Here is a 26,921-nt window from a genome sequence, read left to right on the forward strand (position 1 = left end):
CAGAGTCAGTTCGTAGAGTCTGCGCAGGGTCGGAACGCCTCCGTCTGCGGGCATAGGCATGTCGGCTATGCTTGGGACTCTACCTGTGTTTTAGCAGGCCACATTGTCTCGTCAGATAGAACTGGTGTTTGAGGTCTCATTATGATTATGACAACACGAATGGGTCCGGCATAGACTTTTGTACGCATAGCTGCGATCTATGGAACCAATTTTGGGTGAACTTCAAACGGAGGAACTACCTACATAATGCCATGACCAAAACAGGCCACGAAAGTGCTGAAGAATACGCTGACTTCAATCTTTTCAACAGCCATGGCTAAAACTTCGGGCAACTGTCAACTGTAAGGCCGCCCGGTAGGGCATTGTAGAATATTTGTATAATGCCTAATTAACATGAGATTTAAGCATTGTTTTCCATTGAATTTAGTTTTTAGACGTGCCTGCATCAGAGCCGAGCTGCGATGACACCCCGTTAGGCATACGGACGTTAGGCATACAGACGCGAGGCATAGTACGCTAGGCATAATGGATATAAGGCATACGGATACAAGGCATATAGACGCGAGGCCGAATAGACACGAGGCCGAATAGACGCGAGGCCGAATAGACGCAAGGCCGAATAGACGCGAGGCCGAATGGATGCGAGGCCGAATGGACACCTGGCCTAAAGATGTGCAGAGCAAAAGCAACACATATAGCATACGACGTGACATGCGGTTAATCCTCCGCTCCGTTAATCCAAAATTGATCCAATTACCGATTGGCTCAATGTAATATGCCAACCGTTTGTTTATTAAAAAGAACAGAATGATTTCTTTGTAAAACACAGTGTCGTTTAAAACACGGAAAACACGTCAGTGGTGAAATAATAACTTTAACTATTTTCCATTTTCGATTTTTTTGTGTTTAGCGGTATTGGATTTAATGTTCTAATATCCAAATTTTATCTTTTTGTTAAGTAAGAAGTACCCTCTGCAATAGTTCCACGACATTAGCCCAAAACCCACTAGCCCGAATGTAACATAACGAATGGCTTCGTAACCGCAAGGTTGCAGAATTTGCTTGATGAGCGAATCTTTGAAGAAACAAAACCATTTTACTTAAAGACGGGATTATTCTCAGGTCACTCATTACCGATCCTTCGTGCCGAATTTTATATTATCCCAATGATGTTCCTTATAGAGTTAGTATACTGGTAAGAGGAGCTGTTGAGAATGCACCAACGAAGGATGATAACCTCATGCGACCTCGCCAGAGTTATATAATTGCATATTGATACAATTAGATGTAATAATCTTATCGAATACTTACTTATCTAAACTGAAATGATTCCTTTAAAAGTATCAAATATTTGCAGCCCGACTACGCCTTCAATCCTCTAGGAAAACTTGTTATCTATAATGTCGCAGAATAAATTTTTTCGTATATTTCGTCATTAAGTCAAAAAGTTACTTTTTTATAAAAATATATTTCGTGAATGTTACTTTTAGAAACGCAATTATTAACTTTTACCTGATGTTGTGTAGTCTGTTGTTAAAAAAGTTAAGGTTAAGTTTTGAAACGGAGTGTAGCACCCACGCTTTGCTTTCGGTTTTATTGAATCCCAAGAATACTAAAGAACACACAACACACACAACAATGGCGATTTACCTGATGTTATTAATTGTTATGTAAACTTTATTTGAAAACTAGTCCCGCTCTAACCTAATTTATAAATGCTTTAACAAAAGATCACCGCTTATTCAGTGTGATAGCCACAAAAAGCGGCTTCGCCGCTTTAAATTTTCCAAAAGTTAAATCGATGCGAGGACTAGGGAAAACTAACTAGGGGTCGGTAGACCTAGGAAAACGAATAGACCTAGACAGATGTGATTTCTGCAGGGGGGCTGCCCCCCCGCAGTGGCCGGCGCTTCCGACGGCGGGTCACCGGCGAACACTAGCCGTTGCCTGCGGCCGGCTCGCCCTGAATCTTCTAGGAAACACGTGATACTAACATGGTAAAAAGGTTTCATATCTTATGATAAGCATAACTCATAACTTGCTTAACCGAGCTTACTTTTGTCACCTCAATTTAATTGAATTAACGAATACGCCTCAAATGTTTTTAGCGATCAATTGAGAAAATTGTCGTATATTCGGGTTACTGTCACATTTAGGCAAGTGCCCTTCTGTAACACCTCCGTTACCAAAAAATCACAGAAAATGAAATTCGCGTTAGACAAAGATTTGAATTGGATCTATCACGCTGTATAAAACTTCGAAATGAAATGCAAAGCCAGATGACGCACCCTGTGCCAGCAGAACACAACTGTGTTTTTAGCTTGAAAAACAGAAAGCGGCTTTGTCGTCGATGTGAGAACTAGGAAAAACTAACTAGGGTCAGTAGTCCGAGGAAAGCGAACCGGTTCGCCCTGAATCATCTGTTTGCAGCATCTGGCTAGTAAGCTGACTAACCACTTCGATTCCTCATCGTTGTGCAGGTGATCTAATGTCTATTCGGCCTCGCGTCCATTCGGCCTCGTGTCCATTCGGCCTCACGTCTATTCGGCCTCTCGTCCATTCGGCCTTGCGAACATTCGGCCTCACGTCCATTATGCCTTTTGGAAATATGCCCTCCATCCAGTATGCCTCATATCCATTATGCCTGACGTCTGTATGCCTAGCGTACTATGCCTTGCGTCCGTATGCCTAACGTCTGTATGCCTCGTGTCCCGTCCCCATTTGTATAATGCCTAATTAACATGAGATTTAAGCATTGTTTTCCATTGAATTTAGTTTTTAGACGTGCCTGCATCAGAGCCGAGCTGCAATGTTCACCAGGGTCAGTGAGCTGTCTTATTCGTATCGTTTCGTTATAGTCATGCTCTATCCTTTATGAGCCAAAAAAATACAGTACAGACTTACGCGTTCATCAATCACGGATCCGAGCTAACCTTAATGGATCAAGACTTAGCAAATGAGCTAGGCGTTAAAGGCCCTTGGAAGTCTTAATGTTTAAAGTGGAGCTAACCAGCGCGGTTTGGCCAGACTGGCCCCCGCCAAGGGCGCTAGCTCTTGGGGTCACCAAAAACTGCCAGCATGCAAAGCTGGAATGAGCTATTTTTCATGCCACGTTATCAGTTGATTTGCATACAGTCAAACAATTACGCTCGATGCTTTGTTCGTACTGCCAGCTCCACTCGCGGAATGGAACCAACCTGGCAATTACAACATCCTCCGCCGTGAGAAACAAAAGACATCCGACAATGCTGCGCGACCGTAACGTTCAGCAGAAGCTGAAGATGAAAACCGAGAGCAAGGTGGTCTCATCGTTACGTCCCTTGGGCCGGGAGGTCGGAGCAACCGGCTTAAGAAGAAGTACTGAATATGAATATATGGTACTACCACCTGCCTTAGCTGAACATCCGTTCATAGCAATGAGCCTATCATGTCAAAAAGAGTTGAAGATATTCAACGATTGGTCATGCTTCCAATTCTTGTATGAAGGGCCAAAAGGGAATTGGTCGATAAGCAACATCACTTACACGTACCAAGAATTTAGAGAATCTCCTTCCAAAAGTCGCCTGAGTCAATCGTTGATAAACCGTCTTAATGCAGAATGACTCTAGCAGGTAGGGAGAAGAGCCCGCTCATTATCCACGATGTGTGTTGTTAATCGGGCCTAGAAAGTTGACTGTTTCACTCTCCCTAGGCCCACCGCTTCAAACAAGTGCTCTGATGGTCCTCCCTCCTCCCGATTCTAGTTTATTTATGAAATGTGGTATATATGGGTAAAAATAGAACAATCTCACCAGCAGTCCTTCGAATGGAATAGAGTTGCGTCCTTTTAGTTTCCATAAGTGCTTCTAATAATTAATTTAATTTTTCTTCTGGTATCCAATATCCATGTGCATTAACACTCGTATTGACCAAAGTTTTATATAGCAGGAGGTGCTTCATAAGCTAAAAAGAAAAAATAATTAAAATAACTTATTTTATGCTTACCTATTAACAAGGTCGTGTGGCTCCGCCGTCTGCTCAAAACCTCGATTTTGAGATCAGGCAGCCTGGAACCACCCAGTATCGCACCTCCTTGTTTGGCTACTCAATAGAACATTACCGGGTATGGCCACATGGAGGCGCTAGGTAGAGGCTTGGGATAGCTAGAGCTATATTGGACGCTCCTCATTTGCCTTCCCCATTTCATACCCACTTAACGGAGAAGAAGTACTGGGCCAAAATGGACATTTTTGTGCGAAAGCATCAGTCCATGCTGGCTGTGTCGGATAGCATGCAAACGCTCAGTGAACGGTTGAAGGTGCTGGTGAAAACATCTTACCGGCTAAGTACAATGTCGCGGTCATACTTGGCGACGAAAACTACTTGACGCTGGGCGGCAACGACTGACAGAGGACCGAGTACTTTATATTCCCAACCAACAAGACAAGTGATGAAGCCTCTATAAGCATCAAGTATATATCCCCAAAGAAGACCCTTTTAACGATCAGCGAGAAGAGAATGTTCTAGTCGCTGTTGTTTCGTTTGGGGTTACGGTGTACGAGAAGATATGAAGATACAGTACAAAGCACCTACCGGAAGTTGCCGCTTTTATCAAGAAGTACCGCGCAAAGGACGCGCAAGTCTTTTGGCCGACCCAGGCCCATCATGCCAAGAAATCATGACTAGAGGAGATGAACCGACTGAAGATAAACGTTGTACCGACGATCACCAATTCTCCCAACGTTCCCCAACTGCTACCAATAAAAATTTTTAGGCGAAGCTCGAACACAGAGCATTTACTTCAATAATTTTGTGGCCAAAATGGAGAAAGAGGTGATTGCCAAGGCCACGAAAGAGTTGAATAAAATGCCGATGTCTGGCTTTTGATCGGCCAAGGTGAAGGTTCCGATGATCTGCTGTAAAGCCAACTGGCAGGGCATCAAAGCATTTTTATGGAAGGCTAAATAAATAGGATTTAAGGATAATTTGTTTCAATGTATTATCCTTTGTATTTTTTTCATCGTCATCCGAATTTGGTCTTTTGTCAATACATAAGTTAAGTGCAACAAAGTATTCGATAACGGGCGAATACGATAAAATGGGGAACCTGGAAGGAACATTGATTTAGCATGGGGGCGCTACTTTCTCACTATGGCTCTGGAGCGCTCAAAGCTGTCCACCGTATACGGGACACGTCAAAGCCGCCCTCCTCGGCTGAACATCAGACAGCTAGATAACCCGCAAGCTGCCGAGAACTACACGCGAATACTGAATGAGGCACTGCCTTCTTTCGAGGAGTTAGGTGCTTCAAACCTCGAAGACAGTTGGGGCAGAATACGCTCGGCCATCGGAGAGGCCGCTACCGCGGCACTAAGTATTAAGCCTCGGAGTACACTAAATGATGGGTTTGATGGGGAATGCCAACAAGCGGTGGAGGGGAAAAAACTGCTTGGAAAAATTATCTAAGTATTGCCACTAGAGAGAACCTGGCCAAATACCGACGAGCTAGGAACCAGTTTGGCTGGCAAAGGGTGAACATGTGCATTCCATAACCTCTGTTCATTAACTCCTATTCCTATTCCTATTCCTTCACGAGGTGCCGGCTGGGGTACGCAACTTCGGTTGTCGTATGCTAACAGGAAAGGGGGCACAGTGGCTCCCGCCCACATTAAGATGGCAGCCCCATCAGCGGGATAAGGACCTTAGGTTAACAGCCTACTGTACCAGAACATAAAAAAGTTGCCGAAAATGAAAGAAGAAATCTCTCTGGATTATTGGCAACGACTTTTAGCATGAAAACACGGACACGAATCGGAACATGGAATATACTGACCCTTGCCCAGCAGGGCAAGCTGGCTTAACTCGCAAGGGAAGCTAGCCGCCTGAAGCTTGAAATCCTGGGGCTAAGCGAGGTCCGCTGGCCGGGTACTGGCGAACACAGGACATCATCCGGGCAAGTCTTGCTCTACTCTGGCATACGAGGTGAAAATACTACTCGAGAAAGAGGAGTTGGATTCCTACTGAGCCCAGGGGCACATGCGGCTCTGATGCAGTGGGAACCGATAAATGAGCGACTAATCGTTGCCAGATTCAGAGCACGGGTTAGGAATCTTACGGCAATCCAGTGCTATGCGCCAACAGATGCTGCCGACCTGCAGGAGAAAGAGAGCTTTTACAGCCAGCTGAACAGCGTGGTTGAGAAAATCCCGAAAGGGGGCCATCCAAATTCACATGGGCGACTTCAACGCGAAGATTGGCTCAAACAACGCGGACCTTGAACGCGTCATGGGACGCCATGGCCTAGGAGAGATGAGCGAAAACGGGGAGCTGTTTACAGAATTCTGTGGTAATAACGACATGGTCATTGGTGGATCGCTCTTCCCCCATAGACCAGTACATAAAGTCACGTGGGTTTCCCGCGACGGCCGAACAGAAAACCAAATCGACCACATCTGCATCAGCCGGAAATGGAGAAGGAGCCTTCTTGATGTACGCAACAAACGCAGCGCTGACATTGCATCCGACCATCATCTTGTTACCGCTGAGATACGTCTGCGCGTCGCACGTGTCCAACGACGGGAGGTGAAAGTTGGGTGCCGCTACGACGTCCGCCGATTGAAGAATCCTGAGGTGAAAAGGGCCTTTGTTGAACAATTTGAATCTCGAGCCTCGGAGTTGCCACCTGGTGGAACCGACGAAGAGTAATGGGCCGGCATAAAGAACGCCTTTATCACGACCAGTGCAGTGATGAAACCCTCGGCAAAGCGCGCAGCGGGCGGAGGGAGTGGATCTCGAAGGAAACTTGGAGGAAGATCGACGAGCGGAGAGAGGCGAAAGCCGGCATTGAGCGAGCGCGGACCAGATCGGCTAAGACAGCTGCCCGTCAACGATACGCCGAACTGGAGAGGGCTGTTGAACGTGCTTGTAGGCGGGACTAGATGCAGGCAGACTTGGCATACACTTTTCGCTTCGATTGTGCTCTTTTGATTACTGCATCTCAGCCAAGCAAAATTTGAAAAAGTGATGTATGGGGCGTTTGTAGAATTTGTTATTATCTACAATATTGCTGAAGTAAGCATTACTGTGCATGTTGTATTTATAGCGCTATAAGGCTGCTACCCTCCTGGTAGCAAAAAGAGCGCTCTTTTTGCTACCAACGGCATTGCTGCCCTACAGCGCCGTAAATACTAAAGATAAAACTTCACTTTCTTCAGCAATATTATAGATAATTACTAGCTCTACAAATGTCCCATACACCACTTTTTCAAATTCTGCTTGGCTGAGGAGCAGTAATCAAAAGAGCAAAATAAAAGCGAAAAGTGTATGCCAAGCCTGGATGCAGGCAGATTGATGGTCAAAGGTGATCAAAGTCCCTAAGAAAGGAGACCTAACTGAATGCGGTAACGCGTGGCATCACGTTGCTCTGTATTACTTTCAAAGTAATCCTCATCCGGATCCAGGAGAAGATCGACGCTACTCTTCGGCGGCAGCAAGCTGGATTCCGTGCTGGCCGATCATGTGTAGACCATATCACAACGCTCCGCATTATATTGGAGCAAGTCAACGAATTTCAGAACCCTTTTCTGGTGGTGTTCATTGACTTCGAAAAGGCGTTCGACCGACTCAACCACGAAAACATCTGGGGCGCACTTAGGCGTAGAGGAGTTCCAGATAAGCTAATCCATCTCATCGAGGCTCCGTACGAGGCACTCTCGTGCAAGGTTTTGCACGATGGCGTCTTGTCCGACCCCATAAAGGTTACTGCTGGCGTGAGGCAGGGCTGCATTTTATCACCGCTTCTGTTTCTCATCGTTATGGATGAGATATTAGTTGGAGCAATTGACAGTAGACTAAATCGAGGATTGCCTTGGAATCCTCTAACGATGGAGCAGCTAAATAACCTCGACCTAGCTGACAACGTTGTCTTGCTCGCACAACGCCGAAATGATATGCAGAGCAAGTTAGATGACCTCTCCGAGAGCTCCCAGGCAGCAGGTCTCACAGTCAATGTAACAAAAACTAAGTCTATGGCAGTGAACACTGACAATTCCACCAACTTCACAGCAGCGGAAGAACAAGTTGAGCAGGCAGACGCCTTTCAATATCTTGGTAGCCAGACAACGCTCGATGGTGGTACCAAGATTGATATAGCCACACGGATCAGGAAGGCCAGGGGTGCCTTTGCAGGTCTGGGAAACATTTGGCGCTCAAACCAGATCACTCTACGTACGAAAACACGAATCTTGAATTCAAACGTTAAATCCGTACTGCTGTATGCCTGCGAAACGTGGTGGGTCTCAGAAGAGACAACGCAAAAACTGCAGGTATTTATTAACCGGTGCCAGCGATACATCATTCGTACCTGGTGGCCAGACAACTGGATATCCAATGAGGAACTCCATGGTCTGTGTCATCAACGGCCGATAGCCACAGCAATTCATGAACGTAGGTGGAAGTGGATCGGATACACCTTGAGGAAAGGAGTGAACGAGATCTGCAGAAAAGCACTCGACTGGAATTCACAAGGGCAGCGTAGAAGAGGCAGACCCAGAAGCTTATGGCGACGCAGCTTAGCCAACGACATTCGAGCTGTAGACGAGAACCTGTCCTAGCGACAGGTAAAAGCCATGGCGGGTAGTCGTCAGCAGTGGAGGTCTCTGATATCATCCCTTTGTTCTGCTGGACCGGAGGACATGGACGCATAAGTAAGTGATTTTTATAGCCAAATCAAAGGAGCACCAATGAGAAAGCCGAAGGAATGCAGTTTCTACCAGAATGTAGGTGGCAATACGTCAATTTTAGCGCAACAAACTTTACTCTAGCAAGTAACTATTGTAAAACAATTACATACGAGCTCCATAATAACATTGAAATTAATTTAGAAATTTTAAATATGCAGGAACCAAATAACACCAACCGAGTTATTCCTGAGGGAAAAAGGGATGCTACAGAAAATGGAGCTACCCATCATACTGGGGAAAAGAATGAACAGTAAAAATGATGCCTCTCTAGGCTACGCCTTGAAAAAAGCATCAGGAATCCAACCCGACGTTCGATTCGAATATGAATATAGATCATAGAAACGATGTCCCAAGGGCCAAGAATAATCCTATGAGATGTATAAGAATAATTCAAACTAATCCGTAGAATGAGCAAACAACTGATTCTTTAATCTGGTGGCTTTTATTCGGTTTCATTGAGCTATAGTACAATCTTAGCGCTACCTAAACTAATGTTCCCGTCCGCATCGCTCTAAAAAACACTGCGTGAAATGCTGATAGCTGATAACATAAATAGTATAGGCTAATCCTTCCGTCTAGGATGTTCACTAACCCTAAACTTCCATTACAAGATGATACAGCGATGATGTCACATGATTATTTTTTCTAGCTTTGAAACAACAAATTAACACTAAACTATGCACTGTTTATTACCACCACCGCCACCACCAATCCCGTGGCTCGGCAGCGAACAGCCTGAAGAAAATGCAAGGTTAATTTCGCAACGCCCCATCCTCTCGGTTGTGCTGTGCTTGGGCAGCGGCATCGGAAGCAGATCCTACAGCCGAGCTGGCTAGCAGCTCGGCTTCGATGTTCGCCAGTGCGTTCTGATATTCGGTGATCTCCAGCGCTTCCCATTCGGCTTTGAAAGCCGCCTTCGGATCCTGGGGCATTGCAACGGCAGCACCGGACATCTGATCCTGCATCGTTTGCGTCTGATCGGCCGCTGGTAATGTGGGAAGGGAATTTAATTAGTGTTGATCTGCTCGTGTGTAGGATAGAGGGAAAACTTACCATTATTTTCGCCCAACACTAGCGTGTAAATGCTTCTTAAGCCGAAAACGTTCAAAAAGTACCAGGAAGCGGACGAGACCCAAGCAGCGTCCAGAGAAGCCAGTTCGATTCCGCGCTGCAACATCGGCTTGAAGCGCAGCGTCAGCGGGAAGGGAACCTTTGTGGTAACGAAGCCCGAAAACATCCAATTGATCCAGCCACCAATCACAATCATCGGCAGGACGTTGATAAAGTTTCCCTTGACCAGGTCGGACAGCATGGCCGTCGAGTTCGGACTCGGTGGTGCTCGCTTCTGCGTTTTGAAGTAACCAGTTTCCTCGTTGTTGAAGTAGTGCCTTCGCATCGCAAACGCCTGTGGGGTTAGGTATTTGCCGTTTTCCCGCAGCAACCGAGCGCGGATCATCGCTTGACTGTGCCCGGTGACGAATCAAATCGTGAGATTGAATCTAGTGAAAATGCTTTTTTCGCTTTCTTACCTGTCTTGGATCTGCGTCAGTTCGACCTTCTTCTGTGAGGAAATCAATATCGAAAAGTAGTGGCGAATGATACCGACCAGAAAGGTGATAACCACTATCGGCAGGAACACCCACCCGCGGATGTTGGGATCGATCAGCAACTCGGCCATCACTTTCGGGCTACGCTAATCAGGGTTATTTAGTGCACAAATGTACTCTATTAAGGTAGAAATCAGTTTATTAAAACCCCCAAAACCATGAACCTTCAAATCACTCGCACGGATATGAGCTGACCTGAGCTGATGTTTTTGTGAAAGAAAAAAATCTGACAGTTCGTTAGACATTTGGAAGATGGCCGGTCTATGAGCGAGATGACAGGTCACAGTACGTTGAGGCGGTGCGTGCGAAGTTGGCTGCGCCCTGACTGTAAACAAAACGAAGCGTGCGGTTCGAAGTTGGCGGTGCCGGTCGTTTCTGTGAGTGATTTTTGCAAGAAACTGTTACGTTTCAAGTTTTATTTTATAATTTGTGCCATCTGAAACCTTTACCAATTGCCTGATTATGTAAGTATTACTAATTCTTTAAAATTCCTGCGAATTTACGGCGATTGCCATCATGTTTGTGATATTGTTATCTCGAGTGTTTTGTAGGGGATATTCGCTCCTACGGGTCAACTATAGACATTTACAGTAATCCCCACGCATGTGCGAACATTAAAATTACCCAACCAGTTTGTGACGGGTTTGATTAAAAACTTGATGCTTGATTTTTCAGTCGTGTGACTGCCGAAACAATGGAAAAGGAAAACAAATCCAGCAATGACAATGGACGCAAGCTCTCCGGGCGTGATTTGCAGTCACTGCCCACGCGGCAGTACCTGGACCAGACGGTTAACCCCATTTTGCTGCAAGGTCTGAAAGCCCTGGCGAAGGAACGACCCCAGGATCCGGTACAGTATCTGGCTAATTTTCTGCTCAAGAACAAAACCCGCGTAGATGAGGGGACGGCAAATGGCGCGGCGGAGGAAAGCTAGGAAAAGAGGTACCGAGCACCGTCGTGGTGGGTAAGGATCTCATAACTCTTAAATCTCCGGTTTGATTTTGATTTTTATTATGTACAACCAATTGAGCAACGCACTGATGCAATTTTATTTAACCACATTCGGAAATAGTGTTTTTTCTCAACGAAATAAATTATAATTTTGACGACAGTTTATTTTTTGAACTGTTTTATTTTACCTAGAAGTCGTATGTACAGGTTAATTCTCGCAATAACTTTATTCGCATTGAATCTGTTGTACTAGAAATTCTACCCCATTGTGCATAACGCAAATGGGGGCTGCCAAAGTTCCATCCACCGTGCAAGCTTCCGCTTGCTGTTGCTCTTTTGGTTTCCGTTTTCGTACCTCCAGCTTATGGAAATGTATCAGGTGATGCCTCAAACCAGCATGTTGCTTAAACTTCTGATCCTCGCAGAGGTCACATTTATACTTATACACATCACCGTGAATGTAGGAGTGTGATTTCAGATTACTCTTCTTGGTAAACTCCTGTCCACACACCTGACAGGTGTGGATCTTCACCGTCGCTCCGATGATCGGATTGTTCGGATGCTCCTTAGTCTGATGAATAGTTAGTTCGATTTTTTTGTAGAAAATTTTATCACAAACAACGCACTTCATCTCCCGTTCGACCGAGTGCGTGGCGAGATGTCGCACCAGCGGTGCCTTCGTGTGGAACTCGCGGTTGCAAATCTCGCACTGGAACCGTTTGACGCCGGTGTGCAACCGCTTGTGGACCCGCAAACTGTTATCGTATTTGAATACCTTCTGGCAGACGTCGCACGTGAACACGGTTTTTACGTGCAGTGCCTTGTGACAGCGCAGCGCGCTCGGGTAGCGGAACACCGACGGACACTGGTCGCACTTGAAGGGTTTATCTTCCGCGTGCTGTTTGGTGTGCACTTTCAGATCTTGGCTGTATTTGAATTGCTTGCCGCAGAGCGGGCAGATTAGCCGCTCGTGCAGGTGCTCCGCTCGTTTGTGATTCTCCAGAAAGCATCGATAGGTGAAGGCTTTCGGACACTCGTCGCACTTGAACCGTTGGTATTCGGCGTGACTGCCCCGGTGAACGACCATTGAGGACACCGTGGCGTATGATTTGCCACAAATTTCACAACAGAAAGGCTGAAAATTTAACAGACGGAATTATAATTGGACAATAATCATTGTAACGTTAACTAACCCCCTTGTTTGGTTTCCTATCCGGATGTTCTTCGATCTTATGAGTCTTCAGAGCCGTACGACCTTCGAACGATTTCCCGCAATAAGGACAAAATAGGCCTTGCTTGATGATTGGTTTCGCATCGTTTTGGTTGCTTGTTTCAGTAACTGTGTTTAAACGTCGCCTGCGATGTTTGTTGGGTTTTGTTTTCCTTCGCGATAAAGGTATGTTTTCTTCATCTGCATTCTCCTTTGAATCTAGATTTGTATCGCTGTATTTCGTTATGGAGCAATTTATAAAATCGGTGTTCTTTTCAGTCTTCACTTTTTTGCACATTCGTCGCTTCGACGCCAAAGACTAAAAGCAAAATAGTAACAATTAGTATGTTTTTTCGTTTCCCGATTTTAAAATCGCATATACGAATAATCAAAAAAAAAATTTTTATGATAAATAGATTCAAAGGTTACTTTGATTTCATGTAGGATTGAAAAAGAGTGCAAATACGATAGTATCAATTTGATCCTGTTAGAGATCCTAGTAATCCATTGTTACCTTGTAACCACGCAAGTTGTTACCAAGGTGTTGTTTAATTTGCAAAACTTCGTTACACACGATTGCAGTAGACTGGGTACCCAAATGAAGAATAGATTTTTCATCATAAATGTTATAACCTTTGTTCAAGTTAGTTGTTAATAAATAGTTCTACAAGATTGAAGTATAACATGCTGGCGACGAGGATTTAAACTCGAATTCATCGCTTTGAAGGAAGAGACACTCATTCAAAATGGCAAGATCTGGTGGCGATTTTCCTGTAGACCTGTATCAGCAAATTTTGCGACAGAATAAGGAGATGGCGGAGCAAAACACTCGGATGATACAGATTATGGAACGCTTCGGCATTCAAGAAAACGCTTCAGCGCGGTCATCGAGCAGTCCGGAATTCATCATCGAATCTCTGGCATCCAACATCCGAGAATTCGTCTATGATCCAGAAAACGGTCTCGTTTTCGACCGGTGGTACCGGAAGTACGAAGATCTCGTCCTCAAGGACGGGGCGAAGTTGGACGATGCAGCAAAAGTCCGGTTGCTACTGAGAAGCCTTAGTGTGACTGTGCATGACAAGTATGCCAACTTCGTGCTTCCAAAACACCCCCGTGAATTTTCGTTCTAAGAAACAGTGAAGAAATTGAAAGAGCTGTTCAGCATTCGCGTCTCACTGTTTAGCAAACGGTACTTGTGTTTTCAACTGAACAAAAACGACGCTGACGATTTTGTGACGTACGCAGGTATAACCAACAAATACTGTGAAGATTTTGAGCTGAACAAGATTACGGCCGATCAATTCAAAAGCGAGACTTCTATCCAAGCTGGAAAACAATGCAGAAGGGGAGTGTAATCTTGAATCACTCATCGCAGAATGCCAACGTCTTCAAAACCTGAAACATGATGTAGCTATCGTCGAACAGAAAAAACCGATAAGTTCAATTTGATCAGTCAAGTAAAACAAACCACCACCGATTAAATCACGTTCAAAGGAAAGCAAGAAGTCAAAGACTGAAGGTCCTAAAACACCCTGTTGGCAGTGTGGCGGAATGCATTATGTCGGTGCGGTGTCAAAGGGGAAGAATAAAGTAAATGGTATTGACTCTATAAACCATGTTAGCTGTCCTTCGAGACGAAAGTTTCTGACAATCGACATCGATGGATCTTCAATTGTGCTACAGTTGGACACTGCCTCCGATATTTCAATCATCTCACAGAAGTAGTGGAAGAAAATAGGTTCACCTTTACTGACTCCTACTACTCAAACTGCTAGGACAGCGTCAGGTAAGCCGTTTCGTCTACTTGGTGAACTCCGATGCACAGTTACTCTTGGAGGTATCACCAAAACTGCAGTTTTATATGTGACGATCAGTTGCATAATTTTGATCGGGCTGGATTGGAACGAGTTGTTCGGACTATGGGACACCGCACTATCTACAATTTGTAACCAAATGGTGCTGATCAAGCTGAGTACATAGAACAGTACAAAGGCAAGTTTCCAGATGTGTTCAAGCCTAACTTTGGACACTGTAAGAAGATAAAGGTTCACCTGTATCTCAAGCCAGATGCCAGACCTGTCTTCAAACCAAAGCGTCCAGTTCCATTCACATCCATAGAGAAGATTGATGCTGAATTGGATCGTTTGCAAGAATTGGGTATCATTACGCCAGTGGATTTTTCGCAATGGGCTGCACCAATCGTAGCAGTAAAAAAGCCAGGAGGAAAAGTGCGCATTTGTGCGGATTACTACACTGGACTTAATGCTGTTTTGGAACCCAATCACTATCCGTTATCAGTACCAGATGATATATTCAGCCAGCTTAACGGATGCCGGTATTTTAGCATCATCGACTTGAGCGATGCTTATCTTCAGGTTATAGTTGATGACGACTCGAAGCAGCTACTAACGATTAACACGCATCGAGGACTCTTCCGGTTCAATCGACTTGCGCCGGGCGTAAAATCTGCCCCTGGAGCTTTCCAGCAATTGATGAACAGCATGGTTGCTGGACTTAAAGGAGTGGACTCGTTCTTGGACGACATTTTGGTTTGGTATAGCAGGACTGATAAGGAGCATCGCGGATCTCTTCACGCTCTGTTTCAACGTCTCCAGTCATACGGTTTCATTTTGAGGGAAGAAAAGTGCAAACTTCTTCAGCCGCAGATCAAATACCTTGGACATATTGTAGATGCCAAAGGACTCCGTCCTGATCTGGTCAAGATTGAATCTATCATCAAAATGCAGCCGCCGCATGACATTACAGTCTACGTTCATTTCTTGGTGCGGTAAATTTTTATGCAAAATTTGTCCAGGAGATGCATCAGTTGCGACGGCCACTTGACGCGCTGCTCAAGAAAGACACCATATTTAATTGGAATAGTGTGTGCCAACAATTATTCCAGCACTTCAAAGCGGTTCTTCAGCCGGATTTATTGCTTACGCATTATGATCCTGCTCTACCCATCATCCTTGCTGCCGACGCATCGCAGTCTGGAATTGGTGCGTGTCTGATGCATCAGTTTCCCGATGGTACTCTGAAAGCTGTTGCACACGCGTCTCACTCTCTCACTTCCGCAGAGGCAAATTATGGTCAGATCGAAAAGGAAGGTCTTGCGTTGGCGTTTCCGGAACGAAATTCCATCGCATGCTGCTAGGTCGCAAGTTCACGCTCCAGACAGATCACCAGCCACTGTTGCGAATTTTTAGACTGAAGAAAGGAATTCCTATTCACACGGCAAACCGACTTCAACGTTGGGTACTGACACTCATGTGCTATTATTTCGATATTGAATACGTATCCACAACTCAATTCGGATATTTCGACGTACTATCTCGATTGATCGACAGCAACGTCAAACAAGATGAGGATTCCCAAGTAACCACAAGCATTAACGCATAACCCCATATTGGCTGTAGCTCGGCATCGCTAATACCAGACAGCGGTATATCAGCAATTCGCATGGTTAAAACTTTTGTATAAACATTGCTAATGCGTTTAAGTATTATCGTAAATTAGCATTATTAAAAACACTATTTGCGTATATAATGTTACAATATGTTGCTTACAAGCTTTAGGACAAATCTTTAAAACGTACCGTAAATGTTAATAAAATGCTTATACCTGACTTCGTTTTTGCTTATTTACGGCCACTACTCATACTCTGTTTCACCTAACTGCTGCTGTCCTTTTTCAACCAATTGAATTCTAAAATCAACTACGAACGACGATTTAAGTACGACTAATTACAACCCACTCATCTATAACAGCTGTGGTTAAGATATCAAATGGTACACAGTTCACATCGGAACAGTTTGCGATACTATGCAAGAAGAATGGTATTCAGCATTTTCGAATTTCGCCTTATCACCCGCAGTCAAACGGACAGGCCGAAAAATTCGTAGACACCTTGAAGAGGTCATTGCGTAAAATCAACAAAGGGGAAGCTATCTCTGAAACGCTCCAGATATTCCTCCAAGTATATAGGACTACACCTACCCGGTAAACCATTTGGTTTGTATATCTCAATTGCAACTGAGATGTACGAAATCATATCTGAACGAAAAAGTTATATTTACGCCACGCCATATAAGAACATATATGTACCAAACTGGAGGCGATATACGTGCGAGAATTTTGACAACTATTTGTAATTCTATTTTGCGTAATTTTTATAACACGCAACTAAATACTCCTGAATATATGATTGAGATATAATCGAATACTGCAGTCGTCTATACTACTTTATAATTCACAGTCATGAATTTTATATGAAGACACGCACGACTGCAAAGCAACTTATTGTTCACTTCGGTTTGACATACTCTAATCATTATACAATTCCAATCTGAAATTGACATGAAAACGATTTAATGTGAACTTTCTATTACGATTTTGTGTTATCTGGGTAGTCGTATTCTTAATGGCAAGATACCGTCACAGCAGATGCTTGGTCGTAACATGAAGACAATCCTTGATCTTCTACATTAACGGGTGGCAACTAAAATTTTGGAATTTTTTCGAGGCCCCTATACTCAACAACAAACGAGCTCAGGGAGAAATGAGAGTGTGTATATGTTAGCTCTTTCTATCCTCTTTCTGTCAGTATTTTTTGTTTTGTTTATGCTTGCCAAGTTTTGCTTAAAACTGCGTCAAAATAAAATGCATTCCGCGAGCGCCTTGTACACTTCTACGAATTTCCACAGAAATCTCGGGAAAAAGTTTACGGTACAACGTTTAAAAAGCGAATATGTTGCGGCTTCGACTGTTTACCATATCCTAAGATCCTCAACAACTATTCGCAAGTAATGTAGTGGAAGACCAGCCAAAATTATAGACGCAAAAGGACATCGTTCTCTTTCTCGTTTCTTCAACAACAAGCCCTCTGGTTTGGCTATCAATTAAGATGCACCATTCGTCTGGTTTGAACAAAATTTTGATCCCGTTTCTACAAAAACACCATGCAGATGGACAATACGTGGTTTGACCAGATAGAGCATCATCCCATTACGCCAAAAAAAAAACACAATCTTTCTTGAATACCCATTCGATCCCATTTTTACCCAAAAACCACGACCCGAAAAATCTGTCTCAGTGCGTCCAATCGAGGATTTCTTCGGGTTTCCTTGGTTGCTTGGTGTAGAAAAATCAACCAATCAACTAACTTTGCAGAAGACACCCACCCTCTAGGAAGTCGTTTTGACATTTTGCCAGCTTTTTTTAACTTGTGCCTCGCCGATAATGCATCGTTCGGTTTTGAATTTCATCATGAGCATAACCTCATCTAAACATCGGAATTCGTTCAAAAATTGAATATTGAAAATTGAGTATGGTCGATTCAGCGCGTTTAGAATACCCGAGGACGCCGAAAAGTATTCAAAATAGTATCACCATGAAAAGAGAATAGTTAAAAGTGGTGTTAGTTTCCTTAGAAGCAGCAGAAGGTGTTATTTCGCTGCTCGGCGTATATATTCATTTTGCGAATTTTCCACTCTGCTCTTAAATGGATTCACAAAGTTTATTTTGTTGTTGTTGTTCCGTTTTAGTTCCGCATTCATCATCCTGGGTAGCTCACACACGCAAGGACCAAGCCGACCGACGTAGAGTCGCTATCAAATTGTCATACACTACTAGAACTGTGGTTTTGATACTCTGTCCGCTACGGAATCCAAGCTGATAGTCCGTAGCTTAAAGCACAAAGTATGCTTATTAGTCGCAGATTATTAATGTCGTTCAAATACGCTTTTTCTTTTGCGATTTCCAGGAGTCAGAGAAAGTAGAACATTTTATGAACGTGTTGAATAAATACGTAATGTGCTGCACAACTAACGGTATGATAATCTTCATCAACTTAATTGGTAAAACATCCATTTCAATAGCGTTAGACTTGATGACTTCCGAGTAATGCACTTCATGAAAGAAGAAACTGTGCAACGATGCTGATGCTGAGCTCACGGCTGTTGGTCTTCAGTGGATACTATTCGTAAAGTTGGCTAAGAATGTCCGATTCACTTCATCTGGATAGAATCCGTGGGAACCATACTGGTTATCCTTTCCCGCTGCCTTTGGACTCTTCACCTGCTGCTATAGGGTTTTCGGCGGTGCTCTTTTTGTTATCTAGAAAATGGTTTATCTACTGCTGTTTTGCTTGGGCGATTTTCGTATTAGCACGATTTCTCAGTACCTTCTATCGTTGTCGCTTCACGTCTTTCAAATGTGTTGAAGTTTCCAGCCAGTCACGCTCAAGCAGGGACTGTCGTACTCTATCAGAAAACCATGGATTGTGTCGACGTCGATTGGTACTTACACGTAGAGAGATGCACAGTTCATGTGCGCTGCAGAATTGGAGGGAGTCGTTCGGGTTCTCCATCGCGTAAAACTGGTTTCAGGGGATAGTCAGAATGGTATTAAAATCACCTGACAGAAAAATAGTCGCCTCTATTCTGCATACCGGTAGGAGCCGGATCCGATCAGAAATTGCGCTTCGATCGGAATACATCGTATGCTATAACACACGTCGATAGGGACGTTTCTGATCGGAACGAGCCCGATCGGAATGCAGAATCGAGGCGATTTTCGTAGCGCACAACAAAACTTGACAACTTCTCTGCCAAGAAAGAAGAGCGGTCGAGGATTTGTAGATAACTACTAGTACAAATTTCGAGACCGTCAACTCGAAACTCCAATGCTGAATGGGGGAAAATTGATCATGGAAGATTGGATGTTCGACTCTGAATATGTAGAATGCTGTAAAGGATGCCTCTTGGTATCAGAACCTAATTTTCAACCCATGGCAAGGACGACCATGCCAGATGGACCGTGGAAAAAGTTAGCTTTAGATTTCACTGAAGTGACACATGGGATTCATTTGCTAGTAGTGGTAGACTATTTTTCAAGATATCCTGAAGTAGAAATTATGACTACGACTACAGCAACTGCAACAATTTTCAAACTAAGGATCATTTTCTCGAGATTTGGATACCCGGAGGAAATTATTTGTGCTAACGGCCCTCCTTTTGCGTCAGAAGAGTTTAAACAATTCTGCAATAACAGTGGAATAACCATCAACCACTCAATTCCATATTCCCCATTTCAGAACGGTTTAGTGGAACGGCACAACAGAACATTATTAAAGACTATTAAAATAAGTATAGCAATGGGGAGAAACTGGAAAAATGATCTACATGATTTCTTATTGGCCTACAGGAATACGCCACATTCAGTAACAAATGTAACTCCCGCTAAACTTTTAATAGGAAGAAACCTCAGAGATAAAATTCCTATGTTTGATTTAAAAGACAATTGTAAAACATTTAGTAAAGCACGAAATTACGATAAAGAAAGAAAAGAAAAGGGTAAGAAGTATGGAGATAAAATACGACGAATTGATATAGGTGATCATGTAGTCGTAAAGAATGTAATAAAGCGGAATAAGCTAGAAACTAATTTCAACCCACAACCGCATGTAGTTGTTAAAAGAAGTGGAACTAGAGTCACATTGAAAAATTTAGCAACAGGAGTTGAATTTGATCGTCACATTAATCATACTAAACGTTTAATTTCCAGTAATCCATTAAATACATCTAATGCATCTTTTGACGATGTGTTATGCCATGCAAATAACATTCCCGATCATGACATGGATAGCTCACCAAATGCTGGATCATTGAAAATAAGAAACCGAAGACAAACCCGCAAGCCGAAATATTTACAGGATTACACATTATATAAAATTTATAATTAATTTGGAAAGGAAGAGAGATGTAGTCATTATCCAAGTGGTCCGTGTTATGTTATAGAGAATAAATATTCATTCGTTGCTAACCAGTGGTCCGATAAACAAGTGTTTTAGTGAGTTGAAGATTGCTACAGTGACTAGCAAGCACCCCCCATTCTAACATACGACGACTGGTTTGTTAGACCAGCATCGTACCTCGAAGCTAACTGGGTGATTCCATGCTTGCGTGGGAAGCATTAACGTCAACCATTCTGATACTAGGGTGTTCGAGTAGACGAAGTGCTGAACCTGATCCATTTCGATTTGTGTGGTCAGATGGAAACGACTTCGTTGGCCGGAAGCAAGTATTTTCCTACGTTCATTGATCATTGCAGTAACAAGTGGTTTATGTACTTTCTGGAGACGAAAACAGAAGTACTGGATTGCTTCAAAAATAATCAAGCCTACGTGCGAAGAGATGGGGGACCAGGGTCTGAAACGGATGACATTTTTTCTACACGTTAACCAGCATGCAATGCCTTGTCAGACCAATACCATCGCTCCACATTGTCTGTGTATCGACAGAACTTATCTATTGTTAGCGTCGAAACAAGCACGAATACGTATCATGATAGTAAGCAAACATCCTCTTATGTACGATGATCAGTCACACAAAATGTCATGCAGAAATGACACGCATTCACCGCTTTTTGCTTACAGTTCTAGCTGAAATAGTATAGCAAACTCTACTCTTCCATGAGAAGAAGCGCCACCAGGAGGAGAAGGAGTGCGACGAACTCGAGCAGCTGTACCGCCTTCGCGACTCGGAGTTTCTGTCAGAAACTCAACGAATCTCGCAAAGGTTTTGTGCCGCGGGCCGAAATGTGCAGAGATAAAGATGGAGGTATTTTGACTGACGACCGTGCGGTGATCGAAAGGTGGAAGCAGCACTACGATGAACACTTGAATGGCGTCGATAAGGGAAGATGAAGAAACCATCCAGCGGTTGAAGAACAACAAAGCAGTGCTTTCCCAAGTCATCTTCCATCCACTATTCCAGTAGCCAGGAATGACTCCTCCTCAGAGAAAAAAAAAGAGAAGAGAAAAATTCACACTTTACTCAGTCGTGATTTATTTTGCTCCGTTTTGATTTAACTTTTCTCTTTTTCAAGTGCAAGAGAACGGTGTATGGAGGCGAAGAATGAACCACGAACTCACGCGTCTTTACGGCGAACCTTGTATTCAGAAAGTGGTTAAAGCTGGACGGATACGTTGGACAGAACATGTAGAATCCTGTAAAAATGGGTTTCGCATTGAATCTGGCAGGAACAAGACAAAGAGGGACACAGCGTGCGAGGTGGCAAGACCCGGTGGAGCGAGATCTGGCGAGTAAGTAAGCAATTCGCGTATGGAATACCAAACTTGACAAAGAGTGTATCTTTCCTGATTGACGATCAAAAATTAATCCTATTTGTTGTTTATGTCGACGGTCTTTTGATATTTTCGAACGATAAGCAGCTGGTCGCGAAGGTCAAAGAGCAACTGATGACGATATTGTATTCAAAACAGATACTCGACATCCGTGCGACTTGCACGGAGGGAAAGATTATGCTGGAACAGGAGAATTACGTGAATGAATTGCTGCAGCAGTTCGGTATGACCGACTTAACACCGTGTCAACACAATTCGACCCGAAGCTGTGATTGCCCAAGGAAATGTGCCCGAACTCTACCGAGCTTCTGGGAGTTTGTAAGCGGTGTGGACTTTCTCGCACAAGAAACCATGCCAGATATGTCCTATACTGTCAGTGCTGAGATTCCTTTGGCAGCAACCCAAGAGTGGTTCACTGGACAGCTGCTAAACGTATTCTTCAATTGCTCAAGGGAACGAAAGGTATGACCAAGATAGCCCAGCTGAATTTGGAGCCAAAAATACGTTTGTGACTAAGTTATTGAACAAGCTTTAAAATATGTCTGTTAAGTGTACTTTCTAATGTAGTATTTACTTTTTGATTTAGATTGTTATTTAGGTAGGTATAACAAGTTACATTTCGTAACTTTGTATTGAACTAATCACTGGTTCATATCCAGTATGAGTTGAAATAAGCAGTTTTAAATACCGATTTCTTGGTGTACAAGTGCGTGGAATGTGTCTAATACTTATATTAGTTACCTGTGGATATTAGCCAGAGATGTTAGCCGATATCAACATTCAAGATTTCAAGTTTTACTAAAACCAAACAACTTACCGCCAACGGAATCTCATCTTCGCTACCAAACTGATCCTGTTCCTGAGTTTCCTCCAGATCCTCACTTTTAAGTACAACATTATCGTCACAACCATGCACGACAGTTTCTTTTTCACCAAATTCTAGCGCCTCGACCTTAAGCTGCTCCACTTCCGTTTCCGACTTGACGCTAGCAGTTTCTAAGCGTGCTTCTTCCAACTCCAAACAGTTGTTATCATCATCACTGTACGCAGCAGCTGCACCAAAATCGTTGCCAGCATAATCATGGTCAAACTCAACGTCCTGCTGATGGTCCAACTTTTCGACGGTCGAAGATATGATAACATTTGACTCGGCTTGAGGTGCAAAGCACTTATCGAAGGGTTCAATCTTCGTAATTATTGTGGTCGTAACTATTTCGTTGTTCGATGGCACATTTTCATTTTCCATAACGGGCTGATAAACTGCTGAAGAGCTAAAACTTTCAAGTTCATTACTGATATTGCAAGTTTGTTGTTCAGCCGTAACAACGTCTGCCGAGCTGACCGGTATGGAAATACATTTCTTCGGCTTCGGTACCCCCTTCCTGTTCCAGCCATTCTTGGGTGCAGCCACCTTTAACTGTTCTAAACCCAGCTCCTTCCAGTGGTTCCTCCGATGATGATTGTCCAGATAGTCCTTTTTATTAAAACTATGACAGCACATATCGCACTGAAATCCTCTGCCGCGAAGCTTCGCGTGCGATTGCAGTTCATCTTCCTTCTCAAACTTACGCTCACAATAGGCGCACTTGAACCGAAAGTGGTCCTGCGCGTGAATCTTGCGATGCGTCATCATGGCATAGACACTGGAGAAAACCTTCCCACAGTCGGGACAATTTCTCTTCTGATGATTTCGTAGGTGCAACCGCAAACTCTTCCGGTGCTTGTAGGTTACGCCGCAGATCTGGCAAGTGTGCGACCGTTCCGTCGTGTGAACCTCTCGGATGTGTTGCTTAACGATCGATGGGGTAGCGAAGACGGACGAACACTGCGGGCACTTGGTGCCCTGTTTGGTGTGTCGAAAAACGTGACAATCCAGTGCCGTTTGACCACGGTACCGTTTCGGACAGTACGGACATTTGTACGGCATTTCACCGGTGTGCAACCGCAGGTGAACCTTGAGGGTTCCCTTGTGCATGAAGCGCCTCCCGCAAACGGTACACTCGAACTCTTTGATGCCGTAGTGAATCTGTTCGTGCTGCTTCAGGGTGGCTCGAAATTTGAACGATTTACCGCAAATCTCGCACGATACGTCCGATTTAGTGGTGTTCTTTCGACGACCGGCTTTTTGCTGGAATTGAATTAATTAAAGACTGTGATAAACAGTTAAATTAGATATAACAAACCTGATTCTCATCGTTTTGCTTAGCACAGGATGAATCTGTTTGTGATTGATATCCATTGTCGTGGGTTTGCTTCTCAATTGCGTCCAACTGATCCGGTTCTGAAGATTTTTCCGGTGGCAACTCATCAGTCCTTACTTTACGAGGACGTCCTCGCCTGCCTTTTCGTTTTGCACAATCACTATTCACTTCACGTTTTTCTCCTGTCAGACATTCTGTTGTATCAATACTCTCATTAGGTGCGCGATTTGAAATTGCTGCCGATTTTTTTCTAGGCATATTTTAAATAAACTATGGTAAAAACTGAAAATTTAATTTAAAAATGTACGTAAAAGCAATAATAGGTTGACCTGAATGTAAACATTTCTGATTATTTATTTAGCAAGAAGTTGTCATTGTCCACTGTTGGCTGCGTACAGAAGCAAGTGTATAACATGGTTGCCATAATTATTCTCATTCCTCACGCATTGCGCAGCTGCTTCGCTCGGTGCATTTTACCTCGCACATCCGTAAACAACAGCGTAAATGTGTCGCAATTTCGCACAATAATTTTACAAGTTTTTCTCGCGTAGTTTATATTGTTCGTTTCTAGTCCCATCCAAACTAAATTAGCTAGTTTTGTGCGCGCCCCGCCCGAAAATGCCGAAAATTTTCACCCCCACAAATCAAATCCGGCACACCAACGTGGCGGTAGTGCGAATCAAGAAAGCAGGCAAACGGTTCGAAATTGCGTGCTACAAAAATAAGGTCGTTTCCTGGCGAACCGGGGCCGAGAAGGATCTGGACGAAGTGCTGCAAACGGTGGCCGTTTTCACCAACGTTTCGAAAGGTGAAATGGCTAAGAAAGATGATTTGATGAAAGCCTTCGGTAAGGACGACCCGGTCGAAATCTGCAAGGAAATACTGGCCAAGGGTGAGTTGCAGATTTCCGAGAAGGAACGGCACGATCAGCTGGAGTCGATGTTTCGCGAAATTGCCACCAACGTCGCCGATCGGTGCGTGAATCCGGAAACGAAACGTCCCTATCCGGTTTCGATAATCGAGAAAAGCATGAAAGATATTCACTATTCGATCAAACCGCACCGGAACGCGAAGCAGCAAGCGCTGGAGGTGATTAAACTGTTGCAGGGGACCATTCCGCTGGAGCGTGCTAAAATGCGGCTAAAGGTGGCTCTGCCACGGAAGGATGCCAAGCGACTAAAGGAGAAAGTAACTAAACTGTGCGCTCCGCTGGAATCGGAGGAATGGGAGGGCGATCGATTGGTCATCACTTGCTTGATCAATCCCGGACATTTCCGGGAGATGGATGAAATTGTTCGTACTGAGACGAAAGGTGGCGGCGCTTTGGAAGTACTTGATCTGAAGGAAATCAAGGAAGGCGAAGAGGTTCTGGAATGAGCGCATTTTTTTGTAACGTTTTTTGTTGATTACCGTAAAACAGGTGAGATTTTTTACGATTTTGTTCAATAAAATATTTATACTAACTGCTGTATGTCCCATTATTTTTATAGTCTTGAATAGCATCTAGGTAATGATAGATATTTTATGAAGTTTCGATGCAAGTTTCAAATCAGCTGAACGCAGCTGTTTTCGGACCATTTCTTGCGGTTGCAGAGATTGAAAAGAGCAAAGTAGGCGACCACCGAAAAGTGAATGGAGGTGGAAAATTTTCTCGATTTCTTTAAAACGTTACTAATCGCGGTTAAACCTTAATTTGCACACGTTAGTTTTCCGTAAAATGTGAATCAAGTGTGAGCAGCAAATTTGGGGGATATTAAATAAATATCTTTTGTGTGTTTTCTGGGTGGAACAGAACGTCGTCGCCCCGCCGGTGATTTTCTGTAGTGACATGAAAAATGGCTGTCTAAAGTGCTTTCATACCGTGCAATAAAATATGAGCGGAAACCAAATCCTTTTCGTGAGTTTGCCCAATACTACATCAATTTATTGTATTGTTTGAAGCAGAAGTAATCACAAATCCTAGAAACAGTGAATATCTACGGGGAGGCCAAATGCTGAGATCGTTTTAAATTTTCTTATTGATCATAAATTTTGCTTCCATACGAAATGCATGCTAGAATAGTGAATTGGTCTGAAAGAGCGTGCATATTTGTAATATTACAGATAGGTATAAATTGAATATTGTTCACCGCTGTTTTTATTTTCATAAATCACGGAGCATAGAATGGTGCGTTGAGATTGGCCACATGTAGCCAATTGCACATGCAACTTTTTTTAAATTGTTGCCCGATGTTTCCAAGCAACATGGCAACGTATAACAAATGTACAGATGGCAACAGAAGCAACATTGACCTACAACTACCAACATGTCGCATTGACAAGTTGCATTCCACATACCTATTGCCAACAATTTCCAAGTTTAAACGTACCTTAACACAACGTGATGCGATGACTTCTTACGGCCATGCTTACTAGATTGAACATTGTACATAGCGGTGCATTGCGTTTCTATGGAGACAAACAAGTGCAGTCAAGGTAGTCATCCAGTGACCACGTGGTTCTGCTGCTTCTGAGATCTATTTCCTCTATTTTTTTTAATCTTTTTAGAACAATTGGTCCTGGGCTACTCGTGTCAATTTGTTGCGTGTCTCGCAAATCGGCTACAACCTGGTCAAGCCATTCTAGCACATTGCACCCTTCTACGACTTCCAAGTTGGATGTATCGTTGAATCGCTTTGCCCTTCTTTGTATTGTCGGCAGTGATCAGAGTTCCCAAATATACGAATTTATCAACCATGGCCAGTTCATCACCGTGAATAGTCACTGTCCGTGGGAGGTAAATGTTGCTTTCTCTAGAGCCTCTTCCTACCACTGGTTTTCATTGATTTTTAACCTATTACCAATTAGTCTGGCGTGGATTGCCTTCGCCGTCCCAAGGTTTCTAGTAATGATGTCGAAGTCGTCTGCGAAGGCTAAGAGTTGGCTATTCTTGCTGAAGGTCGTTCCTCTCGTTTCTAACCTCGCTCGTCGGATCACAACTTCAATAGTGATGTTAACACATAAGGCATCCAGGATAGTCCTTCTCCTTGACGCAAAACTCTGCGCGATTCGAAGGAATTCGAAAGCGTCCACGTTGATCTT

The 26,921-nt window shown here is 43.7% G+C and overlaps 3 protein-coding genes across 3 annotated transcripts; 1 reads left to right on the forward strand and 2 right to left on the reverse strand.

Annotated features, from left to right (window-relative positions):
- Positions 1–9,151: 9,151 nt before the first annotated feature.
- Positions 9,152–10,524, reverse strand: LOC128744058 (ER membrane protein complex subunit 3). The gene is made up of 3 exons (XM_053840815.1): positions 10,250–10,524; positions 9,774–10,183; positions 9,152–9,705 (listed from the first exon to the last, which is right to left on the reverse strand). Exons 1-3 carry the CDS (start codon positions 10,396–10,398, stop codon positions 9,473–9,475), a joined length of 792 nt encoding a protein of 263 aa, XP_053696790.1. The 5' UTR covers positions 10,399–10,524; the 3' UTR covers positions 9,152–9,472.
- Positions 10,525–11,498: 974 nt separating this feature from the next.
- LOC128744052 (zinc finger protein 665-like) lies at positions 11,499–24,136 on the reverse strand. The gene is made up of 4 exons (XM_053840806.1): positions 23,823–24,136; positions 22,457–23,767; positions 12,472–12,807; positions 11,499–12,413 (listed from the first exon to the last, which is right to left on the reverse strand). The coding sequence occupies exons 1-4, from the start codon at positions 24,096–24,098 to the stop codon at positions 11,505–11,507; spliced, it is 2,832 nt and encodes a 943-aa protein (XP_053696781.1). The 5' UTR covers positions 24,099–24,136; the 3' UTR covers positions 11,499–11,504.
- A 232-nt stretch (positions 24,137–24,368) lies between these two features.
- On the forward strand, positions 24,369–25,627 carry LOC128744059 (ribosome maturation protein SBDS). Its single transcript, XM_053840816.1, has 2 exons — positions 24,369–25,260; positions 25,331–25,627. The coding sequence occupies exon 1, from the start codon at positions 24,459–24,461 to the stop codon at positions 25,215–25,217; it is 759 nt and encodes a 252-aa protein (XP_053696791.1). The 5' UTR covers positions 24,369–24,458; the 3' UTR covers positions 25,218–25,260; positions 25,331–25,627.
- The last annotated feature ends 1,294 nt before the right edge of the window (positions 25,628–26,921 follow it).

The sequence above is a fragment of the Sabethes cyaneus genome, chromosome 3, assembly GCF_943734655.1.
Source record: "Sabethes cyaneus chromosome 3, idSabCyanKW18_F2, whole genome shotgun sequence".
NCBI lineage: Eukaryota > Metazoa > Arthropoda > Insecta > Diptera > Culicidae > Sabethes > Sabethes cyaneus.

Coding starts and splice junctions, on each gene's coding strand:
- LOC128744058 (XM_053840815.1), bottom strand. CDS start 10,398: ATGGCCGAGTTGCTGATCGATCCCAACATCCGCGGGTGGGTGTTCCTG. Junction 10,184..10,249: donor CTGACGCAGATCCAAGACAG/GTAAGAAAGCGA, acceptor CACCGGGCACAG/TCAAGCGATGATCCGCGCTC. Junction 9,706..9,773: donor AGTGTTGGGCGAAAATAATG/GTAAGTTTTCCC, acceptor CCACATTACCAG/CGGCCGATCAGACGCAAACG.
- LOC128744052 (XM_053840806.1), bottom strand. CDS start 24,098: ATGCCTAGAAAAAAATCGGCAGCAATTTCAAATCGCGCACCTAATGAG. Junction 12,808..22,456: donor AAGATGAGATTCCGTTGGCG/GTAAGTTGTTTG, acceptor TTTTGCTTTTAG/TCTTTGGCGTCGAAGCGACG. Junction 12,414..12,471: donor ATAGGAAACCAAACAAGGGG/GTTAGTTAACGT, acceptor TTAAATTTTCAG/CCTTTCTGTTGTGAAATTTG.
- LOC128744059 (XM_053840816.1), top strand. CDS start 24,459: ATGCCGAAAATTTTCACCCCCACAAATCAAATCCGGCACACCAACGTG.